At 40.9% G+C, this 24,320-nt stretch overlaps 3 protein-coding genes across 6 annotated transcripts; 2 read left to right on the top strand and 1 right to left on the bottom strand.

Annotated features, from left to right (window-relative positions):
- Positions 1-126: 126 nt before the first annotated feature.
- Positions 127-4,502, top strand: LOC148329847 (serine/threonine-protein kinase ICK-like). The gene is made up of 13 exons (XM_088304157.1): positions 127-297; positions 410-464; positions 826-947; positions 1,031-1,110; positions 1,181-1,313; positions 1,487-1,658; positions 1,768-1,935; positions 2,229-2,597; positions 2,713-2,909; positions 3,110-3,252; positions 3,327-3,443; positions 3,706-3,813; positions 3,885-4,502. The coding sequence occupies exons 1-13, from the start codon at positions 197-199 to the stop codon at positions 4,016-4,018; spliced, it is 1,899 nt and encodes a 632-aa protein (XP_088160283.1). The 5' UTR covers positions 127-196; the 3' UTR covers positions 4,019-4,502.
- A 1,296-nt stretch (positions 4,503-5,798) lies between these two features.
- Positions 5,799-8,059, top strand: LOC148329848 (glutathione S-transferase A4-like). Its single transcript, XM_088304166.1, has 6 exons — positions 5,799-5,966; positions 6,601-6,652; positions 6,891-7,023; positions 7,393-7,528; positions 7,613-7,738; positions 7,843-8,059. The coding sequence occupies exons 1-6, from the start codon at positions 5,880-5,882 to the stop codon at positions 7,978-7,980; spliced, it is 672 nt and encodes a 223-aa protein (XP_088160292.1). The 5' UTR covers positions 5,799-5,879; the 3' UTR covers positions 7,981-8,059.
- A 356-nt stretch (positions 8,060-8,415) lies between these two features.
- On the bottom strand, positions 8,416-24,074 carry agpat5 (1-acylglycerol-3-phosphate O-acyltransferase 5 (lysophosphatidic acid acyltransferase, epsilon)). Of its 4 annotated transcripts, XM_088304163.1 has the most exons (11): positions 23,287-24,074; positions 22,356-22,425; positions 22,154-22,269; positions 21,992-22,081; positions 20,925-21,015; positions 18,442-18,603; positions 16,102-16,225; positions 9,237-9,319; positions 9,042-9,143; positions 8,700-8,787; positions 8,416-8,631 (listed from the first exon to the last, which is right to left on the bottom strand). In XM_088304163.1, exons 1-11 carry the CDS (start codon positions 23,503-23,505, stop codon positions 8,589-8,591), a joined length of 1,188 nt encoding a protein of 395 aa, XP_088160289.1. In that variant the 5' UTR covers positions 23,506-24,074; the 3' UTR covers positions 8,416-8,588. The 4 variants fall into 4 exon arrangements, with proteins under 4 accessions (XP_088160289.1, XP_088160288.1, XP_088160287.1 ...); XM_088304160.1 differs by lacking the exons at positions 8,416-8,631; positions 8,700-8,787; positions 9,042-9,143; positions 9,237-9,319 and adding an exon at positions 13,800-14,097; XM_088304162.1 differs by lacking the exons at positions 16,102-16,225; positions 18,442-18,603; positions 20,925-21,015; ... (2 more) ...; positions 22,356-22,425; positions 23,287-24,074 and adding an exon at positions 10,410-10,744.
- Positions 24,075-24,320: the final 246 nt, after the last annotated feature.

The following is a 24,320-nucleotide window of genomic DNA, read 5'->3' on the forward strand; positions in this document are numbered from 1 at the left end:
TTAAACTGTAGTCCCCAATTGTGACCCACGCCAAACAGTATGTTAATAATAATTTTCCTATGCCCAACTAGCCGGGAGGAGTCAAGCTCATGACACAATGAGTCGACCAGCTGGACCCGGGCAGCAGGCAAGCAAATCTCAGCTCCCCGCCCAATTGACCTCTGCCCCCGGGTGAGGGTATGGACAGACGAGCACAATGAACAGATACAGTACCCTCAAACAACTCGGGGATGGCACGTATGGCTCGGTCATCCTCGGACGCAACCTGGAGTCTGGAGAACTTGTGGCCATTAAAAAGTGAGTGTGTGCGGCACATACTGTGGCCAGTGTCGTCTAACTGTAACGTGAACTCGAATAATGCACAGCGATGAGAGTATCTAAAGTAACCTGAAGTCTATTTTGCATTCAGGATGAAAAGAAAGTTCTACTCATGGGAAGAATGCATGAATCTCCGTGAGGTTAAGGTCTGTATGGCCATCTGTTGCACAGTTACACCTTTTTTTCCATTATTTGCATTACAAAAATGCAATTCAAAGGAGGCGCAAAGGAAATGAATTGCATGTGATTTTCTTATTCATCAACACAATAACTGCACTTACAAAAAGGTAAATTGTGCCTCTATTTACCAAAAAAAGCTAAAAAATACAGCATGTCAAGAAGGCATAAGAAGTCAAAAATCCCGATATGGCCTCCTCACTAAAATGTAGCATGATGAAACCTGAATCATCCCTGTGCATCCTGCCTTGTCTTGACAGTTTGTACCTTTTTTTTTTATTGCACGTCCGTATGTAATTTTATGTTCAAGAACTTGTCTTTTCATTTCAGTCCTTAAAGAAGCTCAACCACGCTAACGTGATTAAGCTGAAGGAGGTCATCAGAGAGAATGACCACTTGTACTTTATCTTTGAGTACATGAAAGAAAATCTCTATCAGCTCATGAAAGACAGGTACCGTCTGCCCACAGCATTTGGAAATCAACACTTCTTTACATTTAGTGTTTTCTTTTTCCCCTTCCCTTATCTTGTTTTAGGACTCGGTTGTTCCCAGAATCCGCTGTTAGAAATATCATGTTTCAGATCCTCCAAGGCCTCGCGTTCATTCATAAACATGGTATGTTACACGTCGGTACACCTGAAGTACTCGGTTACGCCACGTAAATAATCGGACATCTCTTCTTTAGGGTTTTTCCACAGAGACATGAAGCCGGAGAATCTTCTGTGCATGGGCCCCGAGTTGGTGAAGATCGCCGATTTTGGCCTCGCCCGTGAAATACGATCTCGACCGCCGTACACGGACTACGTGTCAACCAGATGGCAAGTGAATATCGTCTTGAAGATTTGTGCATTGCTTACCGGCAAATTGGGGTCGTTGTCAAAAAAATTCCTGCATCGACATACCGTGTCACCTCATGACTGGAGACGAGCTGTTTCAAACAAACCAAAAAAAAATGTATCCAATGAGAAATTAAGGATGTATTTCTGGACAGGTACCGAGCACCAGAGGTCCTCCTCAGATCCATATCCTACAGTTCCCCCATCGACCAGTGGGCGGTGGGCTGCATTATGGCGGAGCTTTATACCCTCAGGCCTTTATTCCCGGGCTCCAGTGAGGTGGACACCATATTCAAGATTTGCCAAGTTTTGGGTACACCAAAGAAGGTAACCTTTTCATTGTACGATTGAGCGGGATCTAATTAAAATAGAGCCGGAATTGAGTTTTGATTTGATCACAAATGTAATGTGGAGGTCTCCATCGTTTTCTATCTAGAATGATTGGTCGGAGGGATTCCAGCTGGCCAGTGCCATGTATTTCCGTTGGCCTCAGTGTGTTCCCAGTAATCTGAAGACGCTGATTCCGAACGCCAGTCCTGAAGCCATCCACCTGATGACTGACCTGCTTCAGTGGGACCCTAAGAAAAGACCAACGTCTGCGCAGGTAAGATCTAATGGAAACCACTGGCAGACAAGTTTCATAATGTGTATATTACAATTTATGCATGTTAGGTGAAACGGGCTCTTAAAAGAAACGGCAAGGACAAATGCATCGCCTCCTGAACATTTTGGGAATGCAAACAACTTTGACAACATTTTCTGTTGGTGTTATATGCTGGGCTGGGACAGATTAATGGCATTTCCATTCATTGCAATGGGGAAAGATGATTTGAGATGCGGACATTTTATTTGTCCTGTTTAGTTAAAAAATACCGACTTGCATGATGTTGTGTGCAGGCTCTCAGGTACTCGTACTTCCACGTGGGCCAGGCTTTGGGCACCCCTCAGCAGATCTTGGAGCAAGGCAGACCTCATCCGTTGGCCCCGCAGCCACCACCAATGTTACAGCCCCAACAGACTCCACAGCAGCAACCCTTACATCTGAGACCCGTGCCTCCCTCTCAGCCGCCACCAGCCCACAACCAACACTGCACCCTCTCCAGGCCTGTGCAGCAGCTCCAGCCCTCTCCCGCGCCAGCCCCGCCAGCGCCATACCAACGCCACGTGGAGCTGGTTCGAGAGCAGCAACCGAAGCACCTTCTCAAGCAGGAACCCAGAGAAGGAACACCACAGACTCATCTACCTTACATTCTTGACAAGAGCAAGGTGAGGACCTCCACAGTCACTCTTCAAACCCGGGCTCCATATTTTCCGCTTTTCCCATATTTTCATCCAGATGTTCCAATAAAAAAAAAATCCCAATTTATTGTTCTATTCACAGACGACGAGGCAGGAACTTGATAATGCAAACCCGCAGAGCTACCAGATGAAAGCGAAGGGAGGGCGTCGCCGCTGGGGTCACGGCACAGGACACCTTAAAGGGGACGAGTGGGACGACTACGAAGACGCTGAATTGACGCCATTGAGCGTTCTGGGAAAAAGCAACCAGTCGAAACAGGCAGAGGAACCACTTAGAAGGTGAGACGATTGATTCAATAAGTTTAGTTTTTTTGTTTTGTTTCAATCTCTACTCTAAATTTTACCACTTGAAGGCATTCGGCTTATTAGGTTCCACTTTACGCACCTTATGTGTAGTAGCGCATTACTTAGCTCTCCTGGATGTAGATGGAGCACAATTAAAGGAATCCCTTCCCAAATGTGTCTCCTATGCCCTTCAGATATAGCGACATTCTGGACTTTAGTCGCCCTAATGGCAAAGAAGAAATACCTTTAAACCTGAACAAGGCGTCAGGCTACCAGGAGGCGTCGAGGACCGCGTCCGCTAAACAACACTACCTGAGGCAGTCTCGATATTTACCAGGTAACAATTTATAAATGCTATGTCATGTTTTCAGGTTCTGCTTATTGATTTTAAACGCTCTCCATGTCCTCCAGGTATCAGCACAAAGAAAAACGTGGCCATAAACGCAAATAAAGACATGTCCGGAAGCCATCTTTGGGGCAACAACAGTATTCCATTTGGCGGTACACTACCAAGCAGAGGTCTTCATGGTAATCTCACTGTCATCACATGTCATCATACTTTTACTTTGCCTCATCTATTAAAATGCAGTGTGATTGTACTTAAGAGTTTGACATTAGTACTGCTAAAAAAGAAAACGATAAAAGGTAGGATTTATTTAGAATGTTTTTGTAATTATTAAATATTCCACGTGATTACAGTCAGTGAATTAAGTTAATTTTATTTATTGCATTTCTTGTTACCATATTGTGGTCACTTGTATTCATAAATATTTTTTTCCCACTTGAAAAGGCACAAATACAATCCCAGCAGGAGGTTTGCCAAGATTTTATACAAAAGATGTCGGCTCTGCTGGTCACAGAAGTCATCAGGGTCCTTCTCTGGAATCAACAGCATCAAGTTAGGATTCTTTTTACTAACTCTTTATAATTATTGTTGCATTCATTAATTGCATGTCCTTTTTTTTTTAGATTATGCAACATGGCGATCCAGTCGGAGCCAGAGGACTCCCTCCAACAAAAGCCCGCCTTGTCTGTTACCACGTGCACCAGTACAAAGCATCCACGGACGAATAGATTGGTCTGCCAAATATGGACACCGCTAGTGGCCTGGAAGACGCTCTTTTATTTCCCTCCCAAAGAGTAATCAAAGGCTGTACATATATCTTAACACAGCAATAATGTTTGCTTCACTAAATGTATAATGGATGTTGCGTGTATGTATGTGTGTGAGGTTACATGCAACCACCCCACAACCCCCCCCCCAAAAAAGAAAAAGAAAATGCACCTCCTAATGTAATTATTTACTCTCCTCTCTGGCTGTTGTTGCATATTATGTTTTATATGAATTATTATTCAACCTGTTTACCAACGTGTTAAATGAAATGCATATTATGGCACTGTGATTTGTTTACAAACAATTAATTACTTTGCTACTGCATGTTACTTTCTATAAATATGTGGTTATTGTACATTTATGTAAATATTTTGCTGTTTTTTATTTTTACTTTGTGATGCTGATGGGTTTAGTATTATTTGCATGTTTGTTTGTTTTTTTCAATTAAAGTCCTGGCAGTGCTTTAAATATATTTAAAAGCTTTCTAACTTATGTTCCATACACTGAATTCACCGACAACATCGGTGCAACTAATTTGTTTTAATTTAGTTTATTTTAACCAACTTGATACTGTAAATGAGTGAGTTTTGGATGTTTTCCCATTTCATTCCAAGTATTTAGTCACTAAAATGCAAATGGTTGAGTGTGGCCCATACTTGAGTCCAAAAGCTAATGTCAGCATTTTTTTAAATCTATTCAATGTTTGAAAAAAAAGCAACAAATTAGTTATTATTTTGAGTTAATTTCAGTTAACACGCTCCTTCTACTTTCAATCAAAGTAAAAAAATATCGTACCTTACCAAATGGCAAATCGGCAGCACGGTGGGTGACCTGTTAGCACGTCCGACTCACAGTTCAGGGTTCGATTCCGGCTCCGGCATGTTCGCATGTTGCCTGTGTGGGTTTCCTCCGGGTATTCCAGTTTCCTCCCACATTCCAATGCAATTCTTGGTAGGTTGACCAAACACTCTAAATTGTCCTTAGGTGTGGTTTGGTTGTGAGCGTGAGTGGCGGTATGGCTGGCAACCACCTACTGAGCTAGACGGATTAAAAAAAAAAAAAGGAAGGCAGACTGCCACATGCAGCGCCGCAATTGGATGTGTCTGAAGCTTGGAGCTTGACTTCCCTACGTTTCTCCTACAAATGGGCCTTGAGCTTGTTTGGAGGTTCTAGCAGGGGAGCGCAGCTACTGGTATACCGATGAGTAGTCGTCCGTCCGGGGGACGTCGTCCGCTGCCACCGAGCGCTGAGCTTCGGGAGGGACACACATGGAACGGTGAGGGAGGAAGGGGACACCCGCCTAGCCATCCAGATCAGCCGAATCAACCCTAGCGATCAATGGGGTGACAGATGTCGCAGCCAGATCGCCCTCACATCCACTTTACCAGGGAGGAGCCGTAACTATATATATGCTACATGAAGTGATAATCTCACGGTCACGGTGTGCGACAAAATTATTGTTTTGTCGTAATTACCACGTAGCGTGCACGTAGAATACAAACCCTATCCTTAAAAAGGTGTCAATAGACGGTGATGGACTTAAAAATACCGAATATGTAACCACGAAAGACAATTTCCCAGCATGCTTAGCAACAAAATGCAAATCTTAAGTCTTTCTATTGGCTGGCCTCTACCAATCACTTTCGACTTGTTTAAACACGCCTCAGGTCTTCCCGTTTATATGGCTCTCGAAATTATATAATCCGCCCTCGCGATTCTTCACTCACAACATTGACGAAGTGACGCATGTATGTCGGGGAGGTTTTGTCTAATTCTGTTCTTTTATTTGCGAAAGTGTGATTTGCCAACCTTATATACATATTTTTTTTCAACTTTTCAGACCAACAACCATGACTGAAAGGGTAAAACTGCACTACTTCAATGGGAGAGGGAAAATGGAGTCAATTCGCTGGCTCCTCACTGTTGCAGGTGTGGAGGTAAGTATTTTTTTTGTGGTAAAGCTACTTTATCACTGTACGTCATTAACGCTGCAGGTTCCCCCTTTATTAATGTAATGTTTTTAAAATTTCAAAATCGTGCAATACTTTGTGCCATTATATTCTGACACGAAAGTGCATTGTAAATAATTCAAGTCATAATTAGTCATTCTAAAAATGCCACAGGCAGACAGAATAACTGAGCACATTGGTGCCACTCTTTCTAATAAAATAATATTTAGAAAGTTCTTTACAACTCTATTGCATACCTTTCCTTAAACGTGTAGCACTCAGGGACGTTTTTAGTTATCTTGGGGACCCTAGGCAAGAGCGACATCAACATCATAATTCAATCCAGAAATCTCTTTTTTTAAATAACACAAGTGCAAAATCATGTAAGAAAAAATTAAAATACAATAGATAAAAAATACTTTCGTGTAATTTTGAAATGTACATTATTTGTCAACTGTTGGTAGTATAACCGCAAATCATTTCAAACTATTGATTGGACTAAAACTTCTTGACTTACAATAATGCACTTGATAAATCTAAAACCTTTGACCGGGAGTAGTATGACTATGACTACACAATATACTTTCACGTTATTAACGCTTATGTCACTTGACGTCCACAGTTTGATGAATTCCATCTGACCACCCGGGACCAGTACCTCAAAATGCTGAGTGGTGAGTTTTATTTCCCCAAAAGTGACTTCCTGTGAGTGTGGAATGGGTCACATTATGTCAAGTCAATGTGTCATTGAGGTCGCGATGTTTTGTCACTTGGTGAACCTCGACTCAAGAATGACTTACCTGAGATTAGCTTTAACAATGAAATGGCACAAATGACCTTTGCACAAGTCAACTTCATCACAATGATTCAGCTTGTTTTACTGGGAGTGGCCCGTGGAAATTCTCTTTGCAGATGGAGACCTCATGTTTCAACAGGTCCCCCTGGTAGAAATCGACGGAATGAAGCTCATTCAGACAAAGGCCATCTTGAATTACATTGCGGAAAAGTACAATCTGCATGGAAAAGATATCAAAGATCGTGTTAAGTACGAACCACACATTTCATAATTTGAAAAAAATGCAACCTCTAATTTTGAATATGATCTATTTCGGGATGCTAGTCATCATCTGCAACATTTTTTCCAATTGGAAATGGGAAAAAAAATGCTGAACACTTGTGAGGCGGAGTGATACGTACGTTCAACTGTATATCCTCGCTCACCAACTGTTGTATTTTCACATTTATGTTTCCGACCGATTTAAATCTCAGTTGATAATTATCGTGAGAAATTCTGAACATGATCACTTGACCCAACACAAATATAAAAATCAAACACGTGACTCAGGGTTCCATTGTGTTATTGCGTGTTTAATTACTTTAATCAGCCAATTTAACACTGACCTTTTGTCTTCAGGATCAACATGTACTCCGAAGGACTGATGGACCTCATGGAAATGATCATGATTCTGCCCTTCGCTCAAGACCCCAAGTCCAAACTGGCCAACATTGAAAACAAAGCAAAAGAACGCTACCTGCCCGTGTTTGAAAAGGTAGCGTCACACAAGACATGAGAAATTGCTCCTCTCTAGGTTGACGTTTAAAGAAAAAAAAAAAAAAATCATCGTTATGCACAGCAACTGTTGGATCACATTTACCTGGTGGGAGGTCGGCTGAGCGTGGCGGACGTTCTCCTGATGGAATGCACCCTCATGCTGGAGGAGAAGTTTGTGGGGATCCTTGCAGACTTCCCTAACGTCAAGGTGTGTAAGCAACAAATGAGTCGATCCGAAGTACAGTGGGTGTGTAGACTTTTGAGATCAACTGTATGCGCATGCGTGACATTCCCACTGTTGTCTCCTCGCAGGCTTTTCAGGGCCGCATGTCGAAAAATCCGTCCATCTCCAGATTCCTGCAGCCGGGAAGCAAAAGGAAGCCTCAGCCCGATGACGTTTACGTCAAAACTGTCAAGGAAGTCTTCAACTTAAACATATCATTTCCATAAGATGCTCTCAACTTTCAAAATGATGTTCAAAGTCCGAGAGAATGCATTTTTCCCATTAAATGTCGATTTTCTCGTCAAACATTGCACCTTTTATTGATTTCGAGATTTAACCAAACAAATCCTGCTGTGGGGTTTTGCTCGGTCAATGTCTGTCGGTTCATTAGGAAATCAATGACGCAGTTTCCTCAGTAATTTAAGGAACATTTATTGAGTTTTGCCGGTATAACAAAATCCTTTGAAGACAGTGTTCATCTCAGACATTTTGTCATCCGTCCAATATTTAAAAATGAGTTATTGTGCCATTCGAATTATGTTTTGAAGCAGGTATGCTGAAAACCTTTTTTTTCCCCTCCCCTATGTGTGCGCAATTGATTTTTAAAGGTCCACAGAGGGCTGAGTACATCTAATAATAAAAATCTGATGCTCCAATCAAACAAATGTCAATTTTTCTTTATTGTGAGCAGCCCTGCTCTATTTTCTTGCAAAACATTGAGCTGCTTGGAATTCAAGGACAGTGGTCATTAGGTAAAAATCTTTGATTTTTGTTTTCAAAATCAAACGAGGAATCATGTATCACGGCAGACTGGTTTTCCGTGTCCCCTCTTCAATCACACCGCCATCAAGAGCAAAAGTCGGAACACCATCAACAAACTGCGGAAAGAAATCGGCCACCATTACGCAACCTCTGAAACAGTCACAACAGAGTTTAAACTTCTGACCTGAGAATCGTCATAATTCCAGCCGGCATCATTTTCCCTGAATCCTTGTACCTGGTCCCCATCACCATCGCAAGGAGCCCGGAGGCGACTGCAAGATCACAATTGAGGCAAAAATGAGCGCAAAGGCTAAAGTTGCCATGGCCTTTCTTTGGGGGGCCCCACAAAATTGGACTTGACATTTTATTGACGACTTGCTTCTGAGTGATGAGTCCCAACATAATTAACCACTTTCGTATTTCTGTAGCTTCACACCATGGAGGGTTATTAACTGTCAGTATTTCTGCTTTAACCAGATTTTATCTGTACTTGTGCTAGAGTGTGAAAACTTTGTGTGATACATACTCAGTGACACCTTGATGTCAGTGGGCTTGTTGGAGATGTTGTAGGCGCCATAAGCAGACAGTCCACCAAAGACCAAGCCGGCCAGAAGAGACATGACACTGCCTTCAAGAGACACACGATGATCATTACGAATTGTTCTTTGGTTTTTTTTCGCTGATCAGAGAATATAAGACTGATGAGCTTACTACTTTCAACCTTTTCTCTTGTATCCCATATATCCTCCCAGCAAGATGGCCGCAGCATAGCCAAATCCAATCCAGTCGATGGCCATTGAAGAGCTGCACACAGTTCAGTTTGAATAGGTTTAATATCAGTGAAACATTGAAAACGTGAAACACAAAATATATTAAAATGAAGCTTGTAGTTATGCAGAGAGCCTATTTACATTTTTTAAATTAAATTTTCATGCAGGTACATTTATTTTTCAAGTACAGTTTGGTTGTATTTAACTTTTACGTGGCAGGACTACACATTTGTATTTAATCTTTAAGACCTGTTTGTTTTTAAACATTTACTGTATCCATTTAAACAATGTGCAATACATTTGGATTTAATTATTGTTTGAATATTTTTTTTCCATTTTCTATATTTAAGCAGGGTTTAAATGTTTAAACTTTGCACAATGTTACAGTATCTTACAGTAATTTTTTTAGGGGGATGATTTTTGTTCCGATTCATCTTCACTCGATCACTCCCCCAATTACAGGGCCATAATTGGCAACATTAAAATACAGTAACATAATAAGCCTGAGGATAATTTTGGCGTGGTACTTGGTGTACTACGAATAACACAACAATAAACCAGTATAATATGTGTTTACAGTAAAACATTCATTTGGCTAATTATTTTTGTTTAAATCGGCACGGTGGCCGACTGGTTAGCACGATGGCCTCACAGTGAGAGACAGCATCGGGCGTGGGTTCGATCCCGGCTCCGGCCATCCTGTGTGGAGTGTGTGGATTTCCTCCGGGTAACTCCGGTTTCCTCCCACATTCCAAAATCATGCATTGTAGGCCGATTGTACACTCTGAATTGCCCCGAGGTATGAGTGTGAGCGCGGATGGTTGTTCGTCTCTGTGTGCCCTGCGATTGGCTGGCAACCAGTTCAGGGTGTCCCCTGTCTACTGCCCGAAGATAGCTGGGATAGGCTCCAGCATCCCCCGCGACCCTAGTGAGGAGAAGCGGTACAGAAGATGGATGGATGGATGGATTTTTGTTGAAAAAGACGCAACAATAATGCACTAAAATAATTTGTTTATTTTTTGCGGTAACTTTCTCCAATTGGCCACGAGATGCTGCTGTTGATTGAACAATATAACGCGACGCACAATCACGGTATTAACTGTACGGCGGCTGGCTTTACGCACCAAATATTAACGACATGAATGTCCTATTTCCCCAAATGCGTTTGTCATACTTTATAAGCACATACCTCGCGTTTAAACGAAGTAAAAGCGCAGAAAAAAAGGTCCAGCTCGACTACACTTCCTTGTTCACCAGAACACAATCGCACGCATGCGCAGTGGAGTCTATGCGACGTTCAAATGCAGGAAGAAAGTAGTATATTTATATTTTCACCGTTTTACGCAACAAGTCGTCCTCAATATATATTCAATCGTCTACCGTTTAAAATTTCGTCCAACTTGTCAAAATCCCCAGTTCGAGCAGAAGAAAGACAGCCCCAAAGCATGATGCTGCAACCACCATTATACACGATAGGATTGGTCACTAAACATACAGTATCTTTGGGTATAATGTGACGACATGAATTGATTCCACTCGACCAGCCCAGATGGTAGGCTGCCTTCCACGTGCTCAGCTCCAGCTAGCCGTGATCCTAAACAGGATAAACACTTTACAAAATGCATATTAGAGGACTCTTGATATTGAATTAGATTAAAGAACACTTCAAAATCAAATCCACACTTCAGCCAGCCACCTTTGTTTTAGGGGCCGTCTGTATGATAATCTTAGAGGAAAATAGAAATTGTGAAACGGCCTATGATAGTTAAAAGGTTTTAAAAACTATGGGCTGATTGAATATCATTACTAGTAAGAGTCTAAAATCAGTGCATGTTTTTAAATGTGTGAGGAAGCCAGAGTACCCAGAGGAAGTTCATGCAAACGGTGCACAGGAAGACTGGAACTGAGATTCAAACCCAGAACCTCAGATTTTTCAGGCAGAAGTGCTAACCACTTTGGATGCAGTGCTGTCTCCAGAATAATTTGAGCATTCCTAAAAAAAAAAGAAAATAAAAAAATAACAAAACACACTAAGAAAGTTAATGGAGCATGGTGAAACGGTGCATTTAACGGAGTGTCTTCAGAGAGCAGAAACACAAACTAACTCATCAGTTCAGCCAGCTGAGACAGACAATGCAGAAATGGGCAGGAAAAAAAGTGACCATCTGGCACTTTTGCATCTTTGTTGACGACACTCACATCCACACACACACAACATGACTCGTTCCAAGGGTAGGGGTGGGGGGGGAAGCAAACTTTATTTCACTCAGACTGTATACCCATACCCACAACACATTAAATCGGTACTGAGTCAAAACCTGTAAATCATATCGCATTCCCGAGCAAAATAAGCCACTTTAAGTACAGAGTGTGAGCGCACAGGGCCGCTGAACGCCTCTGTGACATTAAGACTGCAAAGAGCTGCTGATGTCCTCCAGCTGAGGGAGAGACGAGAACCCACTCTTCCAAACAGAAGGCACACGTTTGCGCAGAGAGTTGGCATTTTTAAATGCTGTCTACAGAAAACAATTCCTGAAAGGATCAAAGTTCTTACAAAATATCTGAAAAAGTTCATATAGGAAGGAGGAAGATGACTGAACTGAGTGAGGTATTGCAGCACAGTGTAAAAACATTTACCCTAAAATAGACTTCTGACAAATTCCGGGACTGCTAATGTGCAAAGAGATTTGCGGGATAAGGAGATATAATAGGACATAACGACAACAATTCACAGACAGTGCTAAGTTTTCACAATACAGAGATGCTTAATACAAATGGCTTTGACGTTGCATGGCTTTGTAAGCTTGTTTTCTTCAAGCAAGGTAGATCTTTTTTTACGTGAGGAGTCACAAAGAAAAGAAACAAGATTACAAAAGCAATACGGACTCAAAACAATTGATGTCGCAACAGGGGTGGCATTGGTAAATTATTGCTTAACATAAAACAAAACGTGGCAAATCATCAGGTTTGGCAAATTTCCTTTTTTTCCCATATTTTACTTTAGTATTTCCAACCGTTTATAAGGTCATATAGGATGTATGCACATACAAGATTTTTATTCTGAGCATTTGTAACAGTTCCTCTGAGGTTTTAACTTTTTTTTTTTTTGCATGATGGGCCAAGAACATGCTCTGGCAAGTTGGAGCGAACCCGCTGAGTCGGCAGCCCTGCTATAGTGGAACAATTGACGTGGTGAAATGCATTCATAAGATTATTTCTTATGATTCCATTACTTGTCGTCTTCAAGTTGTTCAACCACATAATGCATATGTTTATCCAGCGCAACTATTCAACATTCATTTTGACTATGAAAGCCAAATTACTTAAATTGTACATTGTCAAAAGTGCTGCAGGTGAAAATCATTCGGAGTTCCGCAAGCTAGAATAATGTTGCATTCAAAAAAAATTTAGCGGAACCCCCAAAGTAGAACACCCCAAATGTTCAACTAAAATGTTCTGTAAAACGTGTGAAGTCTACAAATTGTTGCGCAACTTCAGCTTCGTGCTCCATAAGTGATGGCGATGCAGAAGGGTGATGATAACCATAGAAGGTTTTAAGAAGTTGAGCTCCCTAGTTCTTGTCAGTGCAACCTTTTTTACAAAACGTACATTTCAGATGGGGCTGAGCTGGAGTCTATCCCAGTTAATTTTGAGCGGGATGCAGCATAATGTACACCGCGTTTTCAATCAAGCGTACAAGAATGTTTATGCAAAGCATCAGGAAGCCAAAGTACGGGAAGAAAATTTTAATGACACAACCTAATTTGGCAGAGTAGATTATATAACTATTTATTTTACAGCTATCTGTTCTCTCTCCATTTTTCAAAGCATGCATTTCCATTTTGTATTATTTGCAACTTTTATTATAAGGTGTTTAAGGAGATTAAAATGTTACTTAAAAACTTTGCCATAATGTTCAATCCTGAAGGTTTGATGACGGTGACTGTCTGAAAGCAATAAATTCAAGACATATTTCCAGAATGAGGAATTATTGTTTGGGAATAATAATTTTGAAGGCGACCGCATCAGAGAACAGATAGTGTTGCACTTTGGAGGTTCCAAAAAGAAGGGCCAAGAAAAAAATTAGAGCAGAACGAACTCAGTGCAATTTAGGAATGTGGCACTTTGCGTACAGAATACTGAAACTTAACTCATGAACAACATGAATGCCGTCCTTCTGAAGAATAACTTAATAACTAAATGTCATGGGTGGAAATTTGGCCAACGTCTTCTGGAACAATGAGGAGCATGCGAGGATAAATGTTTGGCGGATGAGAGCGAATTGGGAAGGGGGGGCGGGGGGGCGGGTGGATTTGATTATGCGATTATTTTTAGCTCATCTGAGGAATCTCGTCGTTTCTTTTAAACAAATCCGCGGCTGTTTCCCCAAAGCCAGATCATTCCGGGAAACAAGCGGTAGCACAAGACGAATAATTCTATGCATGGCTTCAGCACAGTGTGTCACGTGTAGCGCTGCCGTGTGCGCCGGCGGCGTGTTTGTACTGTACGTATTCGGCTTCGGCAACACAACCTTTGTGGGAATACTGAAACATGGCACCGCTTTTTGCGCATCTCACCGCCGGGCGTTAAGGAAGCAAATTGACCCACAGCCAACCAAGAAGAGTCCCATACACCCAGGTCCTCCAGTACACTTTCCTGCCGGTGTCAGTCAGCAGCAGAGGCAGCGTCAGGCCCCCCAAGATGAGCACGGCCGGGAGGGTTTTGGAGAGTCCCAAGGGGGAATGTCGGCCCACCCCGGGGAAGCTGCATGGTTTGACTCCGGCGCCACACTGGTAGAAATCTGCCAGCAGCCTTTGAAAAGAGAGAAGACACATCACCGTGAAATTTGTCCCCATGCACAAAAAGAGGCGGCAATTGAACACTTTTAATCAGTATATCGAACCTGTACCATTTGCACATCGTGTGATTATGATGCATGCATTATTCAAGGTGGAATCAAGGAAACGGTTGACGAGATGCACCAAACTATCGGATTTGCATAAATCATTGAATGGAATTACGATGCAGCAGCCAAATCTTTACTGAGTAACTTTTGCTCATGCTTATCGGCTTTAGTTGATTATTTTCCTTTTTCAATATATTATACACCATTTCAACATCTTGCACTTTTTTGTTTTTCTGCTGTACTTTTCTACGGCTTTTATGATCGTAGATTCATCCAGGTCATTTCTATCTCAGGCATTGAATCGATCACAACTGGACTGCTGGAAGATGTTTGGGTTCGTCGCATCCCAGAAGGCTTCGTCAGTTCATGCAGCAAGGCTTGGTGAGGACTGACCAGCTTGAGTTGGTGCTGAACACGCAACTATTTATGCTCCAGGTGGACGTGTTAACGATTCATCCACCGTGCGGCTGCACTACGGGGTTAGTTGAGTATTATTTTACCGCAGTGATATATCAACATAATTCTAGCAGAGGCCAAACCTGCAAATCATGAATACCAGGAGAAGGCAGACATTTTGCTACTCCAAACAGATACTGTTACTCAAGATGACATTATGTAACTAAAAAAAAATAAGACATTAATTTGTATTATTTCCATCATTGAAATTTTTAGGGGGAAAGAAAAATCAATGTGTATATTACAAGACAATTGCAAATGTACTGTTAGTTGGCGGAATTAAATAACAGCGCTTGCCATACTTTTCCCAGTACTGCTTAACACAAGCCCACACACATTTTCACATAAATACTTCCTCAGCAGACAGCTTATTCCTAAAACATTGTCTTGCACCAAGTCCGACATAAAAAAGGTGAGCTGAGTCATCTGCTGTCTCTCGCAGCATTTTACTAAGAATGCCAAGATTACTTCCTAAAAGAGGTGAAAGCACAAAGTGCTCGAAAGATGGAGAAGATGAGGGACTCTCTTCATGGCTCAAAAGCAAAATTCTCTGCAATTTGTGTCAGCTGATCATGCTTGCTATCAAGCCCCTCCTGCACTCCAAAAGATTGGCTTCAAATTTTAGACGGGTGGCAAATGATAGTCCTGCAGTTCTATATGTGGAGCTAGAAATTATTTGATATTTGTTATCTAATAAGAAATAATGTATTTTACCCAAACATGTTTTTGCTGATGAGCTTTTTTTGGACTGAAAAACCTAACAAATACATTATTAATCAAAAATCGTAGTGCAGATGTCAATCGCGAGACTTTACGGAGGAGCTCAAATTAAATGTGCCCATTTGTAGACTGATTTACAGAAAAGTAAACCACAAAGATTCCATTCCTTTTTTTGGTTGTCAAATGATGTGCAATTTTTTTTCTTGCATTTTCTTTGCTGTATTATGTGGACAACCGAAAAATAAACGTTTCATTCATTCAACTTCGAGGCTTTATACCTTGTGTTGCCCAAAATGCTTAATCAAAGCAACTAGAAACCAGATAAACACTCAGGGATATTTTTTTTTTTAATTAAGCCTCGAGTTTTATTTCCAATTCATTCACATGTTGAAAAAAAAGGTAAATGCCAACAAAAGTCTAGCAAAGATAATTATTTAATCAAAAATGGTCATTAAAAATAATTTGTTTAACGGTGAGTCCTATCATCATAATTAGGAAATTATTCTTTTGTCCATAGAGAAATAGCTAAAAAGCTTCCTTATTTGCCGTATGCAGACAAAAGCATTTGACGGAAGTTGTTATTACTGTGTTGTGTTTGTGCTTTTGCCCTGATGTTTTGTTTGGGTTGACAGTGACGTTAGCCGAGCAGGACGGGATGCTTCAATGAGCGAGCGTGCGAGCAAAACATGACTGCTGGTTTGCTTATTGATTGAATTCGCCGCACGCACACTCACCGGTCCTTGATTTCAAAGCGCTCGTGCAACCACCTGCGGAAGAAGAGCGGCTCGGGAGGAATTTCCTTGACAGCCACACGCTCAAAGTGGATGTGGACTTTCGGACATTCTTTGCACAGGAATTCTGCACAGCAAAAAAAAAACAATAATGAGACGACTAAACAAAAACGGGAAGAAGCTTTCAGCGAAGCAGCACGTACAGAGTGAGTCAGATGCTTTTGCATGAAGTATGCAGCCAGCCGTAAAGGGAGGGCAATCAATGTTGGATTAGCTTAACTGAAGAAGAGTTGTATTGAATCACACCTCCACCAAGGCACACGTCGCCTGGGAAATCAAGGATGGAACGACAAAGAACCCTGGTTCTTAACATTCAGAACTCCCTCTGCATCCGACAGGAATGAATGTGACATAATAAGACAGAAGCACACAAAATGACGAGTTGATCCAATGAGGTGATTCTGATCAAAGAGTTTGAATATGTAAAATGGGATTTATTTTAATTCAGAATCAAGGGCAGACTTAAAATATTAAAGCTTCTAACGCTGCATATTCATAATTGTAAATCATAATGATCTGGGGGGTACATCGACAACAAATTCACATTCACACTTGAAAGAAATCAGACTCGTCAATGAACCCGACTGTATGTTTTGGAATGTGGGAGAAAGTCGCAGGACCCGAAGAAAAAAAAAAAATGTAAAACTGAAGGTTAAAATATAGGAAAGCTGTAGCTGAGATTCAAACCCCAAACTTCGGAAACGCGTGCGCATAATTTTTTTTTTGTTAATGTAGCATTTTTTACAGAAAGGACTCACAAAGTGTTTCAATCAAACATACGTAAAAAACAAACTCAACGTGTGCAGCAGTGCCGCCCCTCATTCAAATCAGAAATGAGAAGAAGACTGTTTATAATATTAAAAAAATAATAATAATAATTCAATCTAAGTGGTGCCACATATAGATAAACAATAAGGCCTTACAGAATAAATGATTAACATTTTCAGTCTCAGGTCAAATAATATCATTCAAAATAACACAAAGCACCAGAAGTGACCAGGAAAGTGTGAACGCTCAAGGCTACACGTGAATCCCCTGAGAATTTAAACTTCCTGATTCCACAACATCCAATCGTATCTGGAAAACTTGCTGCAGCGGCCAGGAGGGGAAACTTTGTTGAAGTCAACAGCAGAAAGCCATTTTAATGCGAGCGTGACATGAAATATGGACTGGGAATAAACACTGGCAGCTCAGTGAGAGTGTTCTTGGACTAGGACTTCCTTTCTTTCATGGGGAGAAACATCAGGTGTTTTTGAGTCACCCGGGCTGCTAATTATTTTTTAACTTTAGGCAATATTATTTGTGAGGGTTTTATTTTGAAGCTGGCCTTGATAGTATGGTCGCTGCTCTTGCTGGCTTGCGCTGCTGACACACATGCACATCATAATGAAAAGCAGCGTATACTTGACCTTTTAGTTTGACTTTCTAAAGCCTGCAGAAAGTGATTCTAAACAATTTATTCATGGTACAATTGGGAAAATAATCGATTTAAAAAAATATATTTGATGGCTGCAAGCCTACATGCATCCAAACTTGTATTTTTCCAAGTACACACAAACAAAACATGAATTTGATCCAAATACAATTGTGAGCCGTGTTCTGCCTTTAAATATCGACGCAGACAAGTGAACAATAATTTAATTTTGATTATTTGATCATTGCAAATTTAAATTATAAAAAAACAGTTTGAAGTAAAAAACAACTTTCTTGTTTATTATTCTTTGATTACACCTCCTGTGTCACCTTCGCCCCATGACATCGGGAAGTGCGTGAGTAGAAAGAAGTTTCACCCTCTTTGATCTTTTTGGTGCGGTTTAAAGGGGATGTTTTTTTCTAAATACCGCCAGAGCGCGGGCTGAATCACAGCAAATTGCAATAATGAAAAAAAAATCCAAAACAGGGAGTCATGCTGTTTACAGGAAGCCACCCAACAGCAGTAGGTAGTTTTGTCTTTGTGATTAATTCCTGCGGGCCTTGTTAGAATGTTGAACATTGCTGAATCGATCATACAACAACCTGCGTGACTGTGGAAACACTGATTGACAAAGAATGCTAGGCAGCTGTCGTTCCTAACAATTTTAAATGTAGCTGTGTAAATGAAGGTGTTCCGTATAATAATAATAATCAGTATTTACAGCCACTCTCGGGTTCTCCAGGAACAATTTGGAATAGCAATTACGGATGTAGAATATGTAGCACAAGAAAGATCACAGTCAGCAGCAGAGTCCACAAAACGATTGGATCAAATGAGATGAAGAGATGATGAGAAGCAACAAATCGTACCTGGCATGGAAGGCGCTGGTTTTCTTTGGCGGTCGGCGCCAAGAGTTCCCTCGTAGGCCACCGTGATGTCATACACTGCATCCAAGTGGCCCCTCATGGTCTCGAGGGCGATGTGTGAAGCTTTCATCCGGGGCGTTAGTGTGTGTCGCAGAACAGCCAGTCCTACGCAACAAAGACATTTGCTTTGTTTTGCATCTCTTGCAGTGTTGCTATTTTATTAATTGTCGGAAAAGGTCTTCCATTTCTGGTGGTATGGTTTAAATCACGCAAACTCTTTGCAGTTCTGTGGCCGCTTCAAAAACATTAATTAAAAAAAAAATGGATGAAGGCTCAATAATATATGGTTCAAGATTTTTTTTTTTTAATTCAACTTGCAAGATTTTGGTTTATGTTTGACTTGCCTGCTGTATTCCTCCAAGGATGTTGTGTTTTCTTGTTGTTGTCTTTTTCTTTCTGGATATTTTTTTGTCAAATTTCTAATAACTGACATGAATCTTGATGACTGCATTTTATGACAGGTTTGTTCAGCAGTCTACCAAGTAGCCTTCGATTTTGCGGAGTGACTCGAGAACATAGTAAGTCGATGAAAATGCTCGGTCTGAGAGGTCACTTGCTTTGCAGTACGTTCAGTGTGGAAGTGGCACGCCCATGTGCTCACTAATACCTCACTAGAAGCAGATAATGTCAGGAGAATGTCAGCTCCTGTGAGTGAGTTGGCTTAATGGGGGGCGGTAACATGAAAGCTGGGGCTCAGCGATACATTTTATTCCTGCAGAGCGGGTGAGCATGACCTCAAACGGCATCGGATGAAATGTGTTAATGCAGAAAATTCAGGGAAACTGAAAATGTTGTGCAAACAAAGTCAATCTATTTCATTAAAGTACTTTCCACTTCATTAGATTGTCAGTACCGTCAAGCCCGTATCTCACTGAGAGTTTTGCAAGTGTGTGCGTACGTATAGCGAATGCCGTTTTGCCGTCAGGGCTTGTTCAAGGTTGCAAAGACGTTCACAAACAGTTTTAACGGTCGTAAACAGTATTTCGTCCCGTAAAGAAAATTTGAACCTGTTCAAGATTTTTTTGCGATTGTTTTTATTATTAGCATTAGATTCGTAATATCTCGCAACACCGTATGACCATGGAATAAAGGTTAACGTAACTTGCATTACGAGTACCGTATGTTTACGGCCATAAGACGCGCTGCATCAAAGGGCACAACACCAGTTGAGGATGCTATTTCCGTATTTAATGCATATACTAGGCGCGCCGCACTACAAGGCGCTAGCTCAGCTGCTCGCGCTAGCTGATGTCAGCTCACCAGGACTCAATCCCCTCAGGTATTGTTGCCAGAGGTATCACCCTATTTCAATGACAGATGTCATGAAACTATTAGGAATCACTGCCAATAACAATGACTCTAACCAATAAAAGGTGTCTTGGCAATAGTCGACTAGACAACGTCAGGGGAGGGACTTCACTGGTCACCACACTCCTTAGAGTCACGGTTTCAAATCAAAACCCTCAAAAAAACTCAGCATACAAGCAAACAATGAAACAAAGAAATAAGATTAGCACAAAACATGTATCTCTCATGCCATCTATATACCCAAAAGAAATAAAAATAACACAAAAAGATTATAGCAATGGCTTCTTGGGAGCCACTCAGACTCAGCCAATCACATGGCTGTTTAGAGAGATGTGCTGTTGTGCTTTGGGCTTTTTGCAGTCTCTTGTCTAAACCTGTGACGTTTCTTGCTTGCAATAACATAAATGATAAGACAGACTACAACATTGTGTGGACAGTTGCCCTTTTGTCCAGCTTTCTCCTACACCATCACCCAAACACCATAGTCACATAATGTATAAGTCACGGTCAATTAGAAGCATAGATGACTCAGACTTTGTCCAGCAGGGTGTGCTAACATGCACTCTGAACAGCCCAATGAGTAAAAGGGTTGATGGCCGCGAGTGATGCTTAGTCCATATAATGGGCGCGTCGCTTTACAAGGCGCTTTGTTTGTTTTAGGGAAGATTAGGGACTTTAAATAGCGCCCTATGGCCCGGAAAATACGGTACTCAATATTTGCCGCTTAATAGTTGTGCATTTTTAAATTATATGAAATGTAACTGTTTTACTCATTTAAAACAGGTTAAAAAAAAGAATTATCAATATTGATGGCCTTGACCGCCCACCACTGATTGTCTTAGTTTAAACAAGGCCTGTGCTGTTCATAAAAGTTTAATGATGAGTGACAATTTCACCCTTGAAAGGATGCTTCAATCGCCATCGCTTTCGACTGGAAAAAAACGAATCAAAATTCGACCAAGAGCATATTCACTGATATAACAAACATTAACCGTATGTCAGTGGTCAAACAGTTGCTTGCACCAATGACCAGCGCTCTTAGTCAGCTGTTTACAGACTGTGTGTGTATCATCAGCATGCCGCAGTGCAGGCGTCGTGGCTTGCTGTCAAGTCAGTACCTTCTTTAGTAGCAAAGGCCTGACTGTCGGCGATAACATTCTTGAGCTCGGGATTATAGCGCGTTCCTTCCGGAAAGATGACGAGGTACATCTGTAGGAAGAGACCGTGTTAAATTAAATGCTTTAACTTCTGACTCTGGGGGCAAAAAGGCGTTCGGGGAGAAAAACAAAGCTGATCTATTACTATTGCAATTGCTCTTAATGCCCATTATGGTCTCTTGTGTAGAATGCGCGCGCACACACACATCCACCACATTCCCACCCTGGAAAATAAAGCAATCACAACGTTCTATGCAATAACACTAAAATAAAAACCACTTAGTCCAGGGGACCTTAATAGGCTGCCATTGATCGGGACACAAAAGCCTTTCCATAAAAACGATAATTTAACAGAAAAGATGAATTTCTTCGGTTAAATTGAATTTGATATTTCATTCTGGTGTGAAAATCAGCAATTAAAAATTATAATACTGTCAATTAGTTATTTTAACTAACTGCACATATTATAGTTTAGTTTTGCATATCCTCACCCTCTTAAAAAATTGGCCTAGGTCATTTTTTGACCCCATCCCCCACCTTACCTCATCATGATACTGGCCACTTGTACTAAAATCAACCATACCCTTAGTTAAACAGATGATTAAATTCTACCCCTGAAATAAAATTATTAATAAATAAATCTAATAAAGTTTTTGGTTCAGTTTTTCATGTTTCTGAATTTTTTTAGGATCTATTTTAGAAAAGTGACGATATCCTAAAAGGAGTGGGGAAAAAGCAAAACGTATCCACGCCCATCCCTTATTCATAATTTCATTATTGAACTTCCTTATTACTATAAACTATACAGTTTATCAATTGGCTTATTTGAATATATTACCGATTATCTTTACCTTACAAAATATATATTAATTCCAAAGTAAGTAAGAATAAACATTATTATTCAATTATTATTCATTCATTCAGAATACAACCCTATTTAAGTGTGTGAGTCATCGTATAAAGTGGACCACTGGTTACATAATGCACTTAGGACTGACATCCGATTTCAGACATTATGATCGTCTTACTGGTGCTCCTGACTGATTCTGAGAGACGAGCTTCTTCTTCATAGCATCTTCGTCAAACTTGGCACTTCGTTTCACGTAGATCCCCCCATGCTGAGAGGAAGAGCAACATTATGACAACTGAGCACAAATATGACATTAAAGCACTTCCACGGGGGCATTTACCTGAGAGAAATACCATCCGTAGAGTGGAAGCCACTTGAGTCCATCTTTCAAAACATATCTGACATGACCGAGGGCGCTCTGCCTGATTGCCAACATGTCAGCAATGATCCAGTCCGCTACAAGAGAGTTCCAAAGAGAGACTTAATTCCAACGGTATGCCACGTTAGATTGTTTAAAGCATATATATGCACACGTGGTTTACCTGTACATTGATGATTGGACAGATAGATCACATTCTCTTTGTTTTTTGGTATATCTCCATATATGATGATCTAGAGTGGAAAGAGCGCAGATCAGCATTGTACAAACAGCTGGGTCACACTAGACATTAGAAAGTCAGTGTTTAAAAGTGTTTTGATTCTGTTAAATGACAATTTAAAAGGAATGTCGGATTTTCCTCGGTTAATTTTCAGAAAATATTTATGATTACTTTCATCAATTTCAAGTAGATTCCATGACCACTGTGAGCTACATGTTCCGACAATTATTTCAAAATGTGTATAAGTGTCATTAGACTGGCCGGCGAACGCTCCATTGTGTACATCGCCTCAAGTCAGCTGGCTGTAGCTCATCAGTGACGCTGGCGAAGCGAGGGGGGAGAGAAAAATGGATAGATGGATGTTTGTTTTTAACCCCTTCTCATTGGCTTCACATGACCCTCAACTGGAGCCAGTATTTAATACGCTTTTTTGTGAACAAATGACTTTTACTTGGACAATTTCTGACTGAATCCATCTGTATGGGCTGTTTGACAAGAACAGTGCTATTACCTCTCCAACTGCGGGCCGGTTGCTGCCAGATACTTGTCACATTAAATGTCACCAAAAAGTAGAGTTTTATGCTTTGTATTGCGTTAGTGTTTAATTTCACTTTTGGCTTGTGTGATAGTGCTTGAGCTGTATTATCAACTTTTATAAATATTACATTTTAGAACGTAGTCTTTTGTTGCTCGAAGTTTCTGTTCTCTCCAGGTGTTTGATCAAAAGGTGTGGCCACCAACTAAAGGAATGCAAACTCATTTGACTGGCTTATCCGGCTTAAGACTGACATTTTCGAGACATTTTGAATCATGTAACATTCAGGTATATTATTGCCCACAAGTGTCATTCAGTACAGGTATAACACATACTCGCCTCCACTCCTGTGTAGTTCTCAAAGAAGAAGAGGACCATGCTCTGGTAGATGCAGTACAGCCTGTCGTCTATCTTATGGTACAGTCTGGCCGGTAAAAGAGTTGAGAGGAAGCGCCAGGCCCCCCACGAGAGCACGTAAGCCGGAGCTGTGCCCAGCATGACGGTGGCTGGAAACCAGTACCGGAGCGAGTACGTGTGCACCACAAGGGACAGAAGCATGTTGCCAACTCACAACTCACTTAACCAATAATAATAATAATAAATAGACTCACGACACTTACTTCCCCCACCCGCCCCTGGCCTACTAATTAAAGCACACGTTGCAGCACCAATCAGCATTACAAGATAAAGATAAATCAAGTGAGGGGCAAGCTAAAGCTAACTTTAACCTTGTGTACATGACTCACTTAGCCCGAGCCGGCTTCGGTTATTCACTCATGCTGGCATACAAAACAGAATCAATTATCTTAAGTTAAATGTTTTACGTTACAGAACTAAAAGGACATCCCAGAACACGAGTGGGTCTACTGTCCAAGTTAGTCCAGTCGTTAGCCTACTCCAAAAAGTGTCTCGTGAGAAGACTTGTTTTCAAATAATATTCTGCATTAAAACATGTTATAGAGTAGGCGGAGAGGAAAGCTATTCCGAGTGTTATTTTAGCGATTACAAAGGGGCAAAAAATAAATACAAATCTGAGTAAAAAGAAGTTGTTCCCTCTCGTTTAGCTGATAAGACCTAGCTTCTCCTGGCAAATGTCATACACATTACACACGTCCCTACGTAACAAGCTGCGTAACAAGGACGAATATGATTGGTCTATTCCAATAATGGGCGTTCCCAATTTTAAAGGTCCATACTTGTGTAAATGACAGGGCAATAACAAACACTCTACCCTTATTTTATTTTATTACAGCTGTATAATTGAGAGCGGCAAAAATGTCCAAATTAAATACAGAGCATTTCGGGAATGTGACTGTAATCCACTATTAGGTTTTTACAGAAATATTAATGAATAGGTAGTGTAATTAATACAA

The sequence above is a fragment of the Idiotropiscis lumnitzeri genome, chromosome 9 (genome assembly GCF_059441095.1).
Source record: "Idiotropiscis lumnitzeri isolate Australia: NSW breed Sydney's pygmy pipehorse chromosome 9, RoL_Ilum_1.0, whole genome shotgun sequence".
Classification (NCBI taxonomy): Eukaryota; Metazoa; Chordata; class Actinopteri; order Syngnathiformes; family Syngnathidae; genus Idiotropiscis; species Idiotropiscis lumnitzeri.

What these genes read in the sequence shown, in the direction of transcription:
- LOC148329847 (XM_088304157.1), top strand. Translation starts at nt 197, where the DNA reads ATGAACAGATACAGTACCCTCAAACAACTCGGGGATGGCACGTATGGC. An exon ending in TGAATCTCCGTGAGGTTAAG is followed by an intron (nt 465 to 825) that starts GTCTGTATGGCC and finishes TTTTCATTTCAG; the next exon opens with TCCTTAAAGAAGCTCAACCA. An exon ending in GACTACGTGTCAACCAGATG is followed by an intron (nt 1,314 to 1,486) that starts GCAAGTGAATAT and finishes ATTTCTGGACAG; the next exon opens with GTACCGAGCACCAGAGGTCC.
- LOC148329848 (XM_088304166.1), top strand. Translation starts at nt 5,880, where the DNA reads ATGACTGAAAGGGTAAAACTGCACTACTTCAATGGGAGAGGGAAAATG. An exon ending in GTACCTCAAAATGCTGAGTG is followed by an intron (nt 6,653 to 6,890) that starts GTGAGTTTTATT and finishes TTCTCTTTGCAG; the next exon opens with ATGGAGACCTCATGTTTCAA. An exon ending in GATATCAAAGATCGTGTTAA is followed by an intron (nt 7,024 to 7,392) that starts GTACGAACCACA and finishes TTTTGTCTTCAG; the next exon opens with GATCAACATGTACTCCGAAG.
- agpat5 (XM_088304163.1), bottom strand. Translation starts at nt 23,505, where the DNA reads ATGCTTCTGTCCCTTGTGGTGCACACGTACTCGCTCCGGTACTGGTTT. An exon ending in GTCCAATCATCAATGTACAG is followed by an intron (nt 22,270 to 22,355) that starts GTAAACCACGTG and finishes ACTCTCTTGTAG; the next exon opens with CGGACTGGATCATTGCTGAC. An exon ending in CGCTTTGAAATCAAGGACCG is followed by an intron (nt 9,320 to 16,101) that starts GTGAGTGTGCGT and finishes AACTGTGTGCAG; the next exon opens with CTCTTCAATGGCCATCGACT.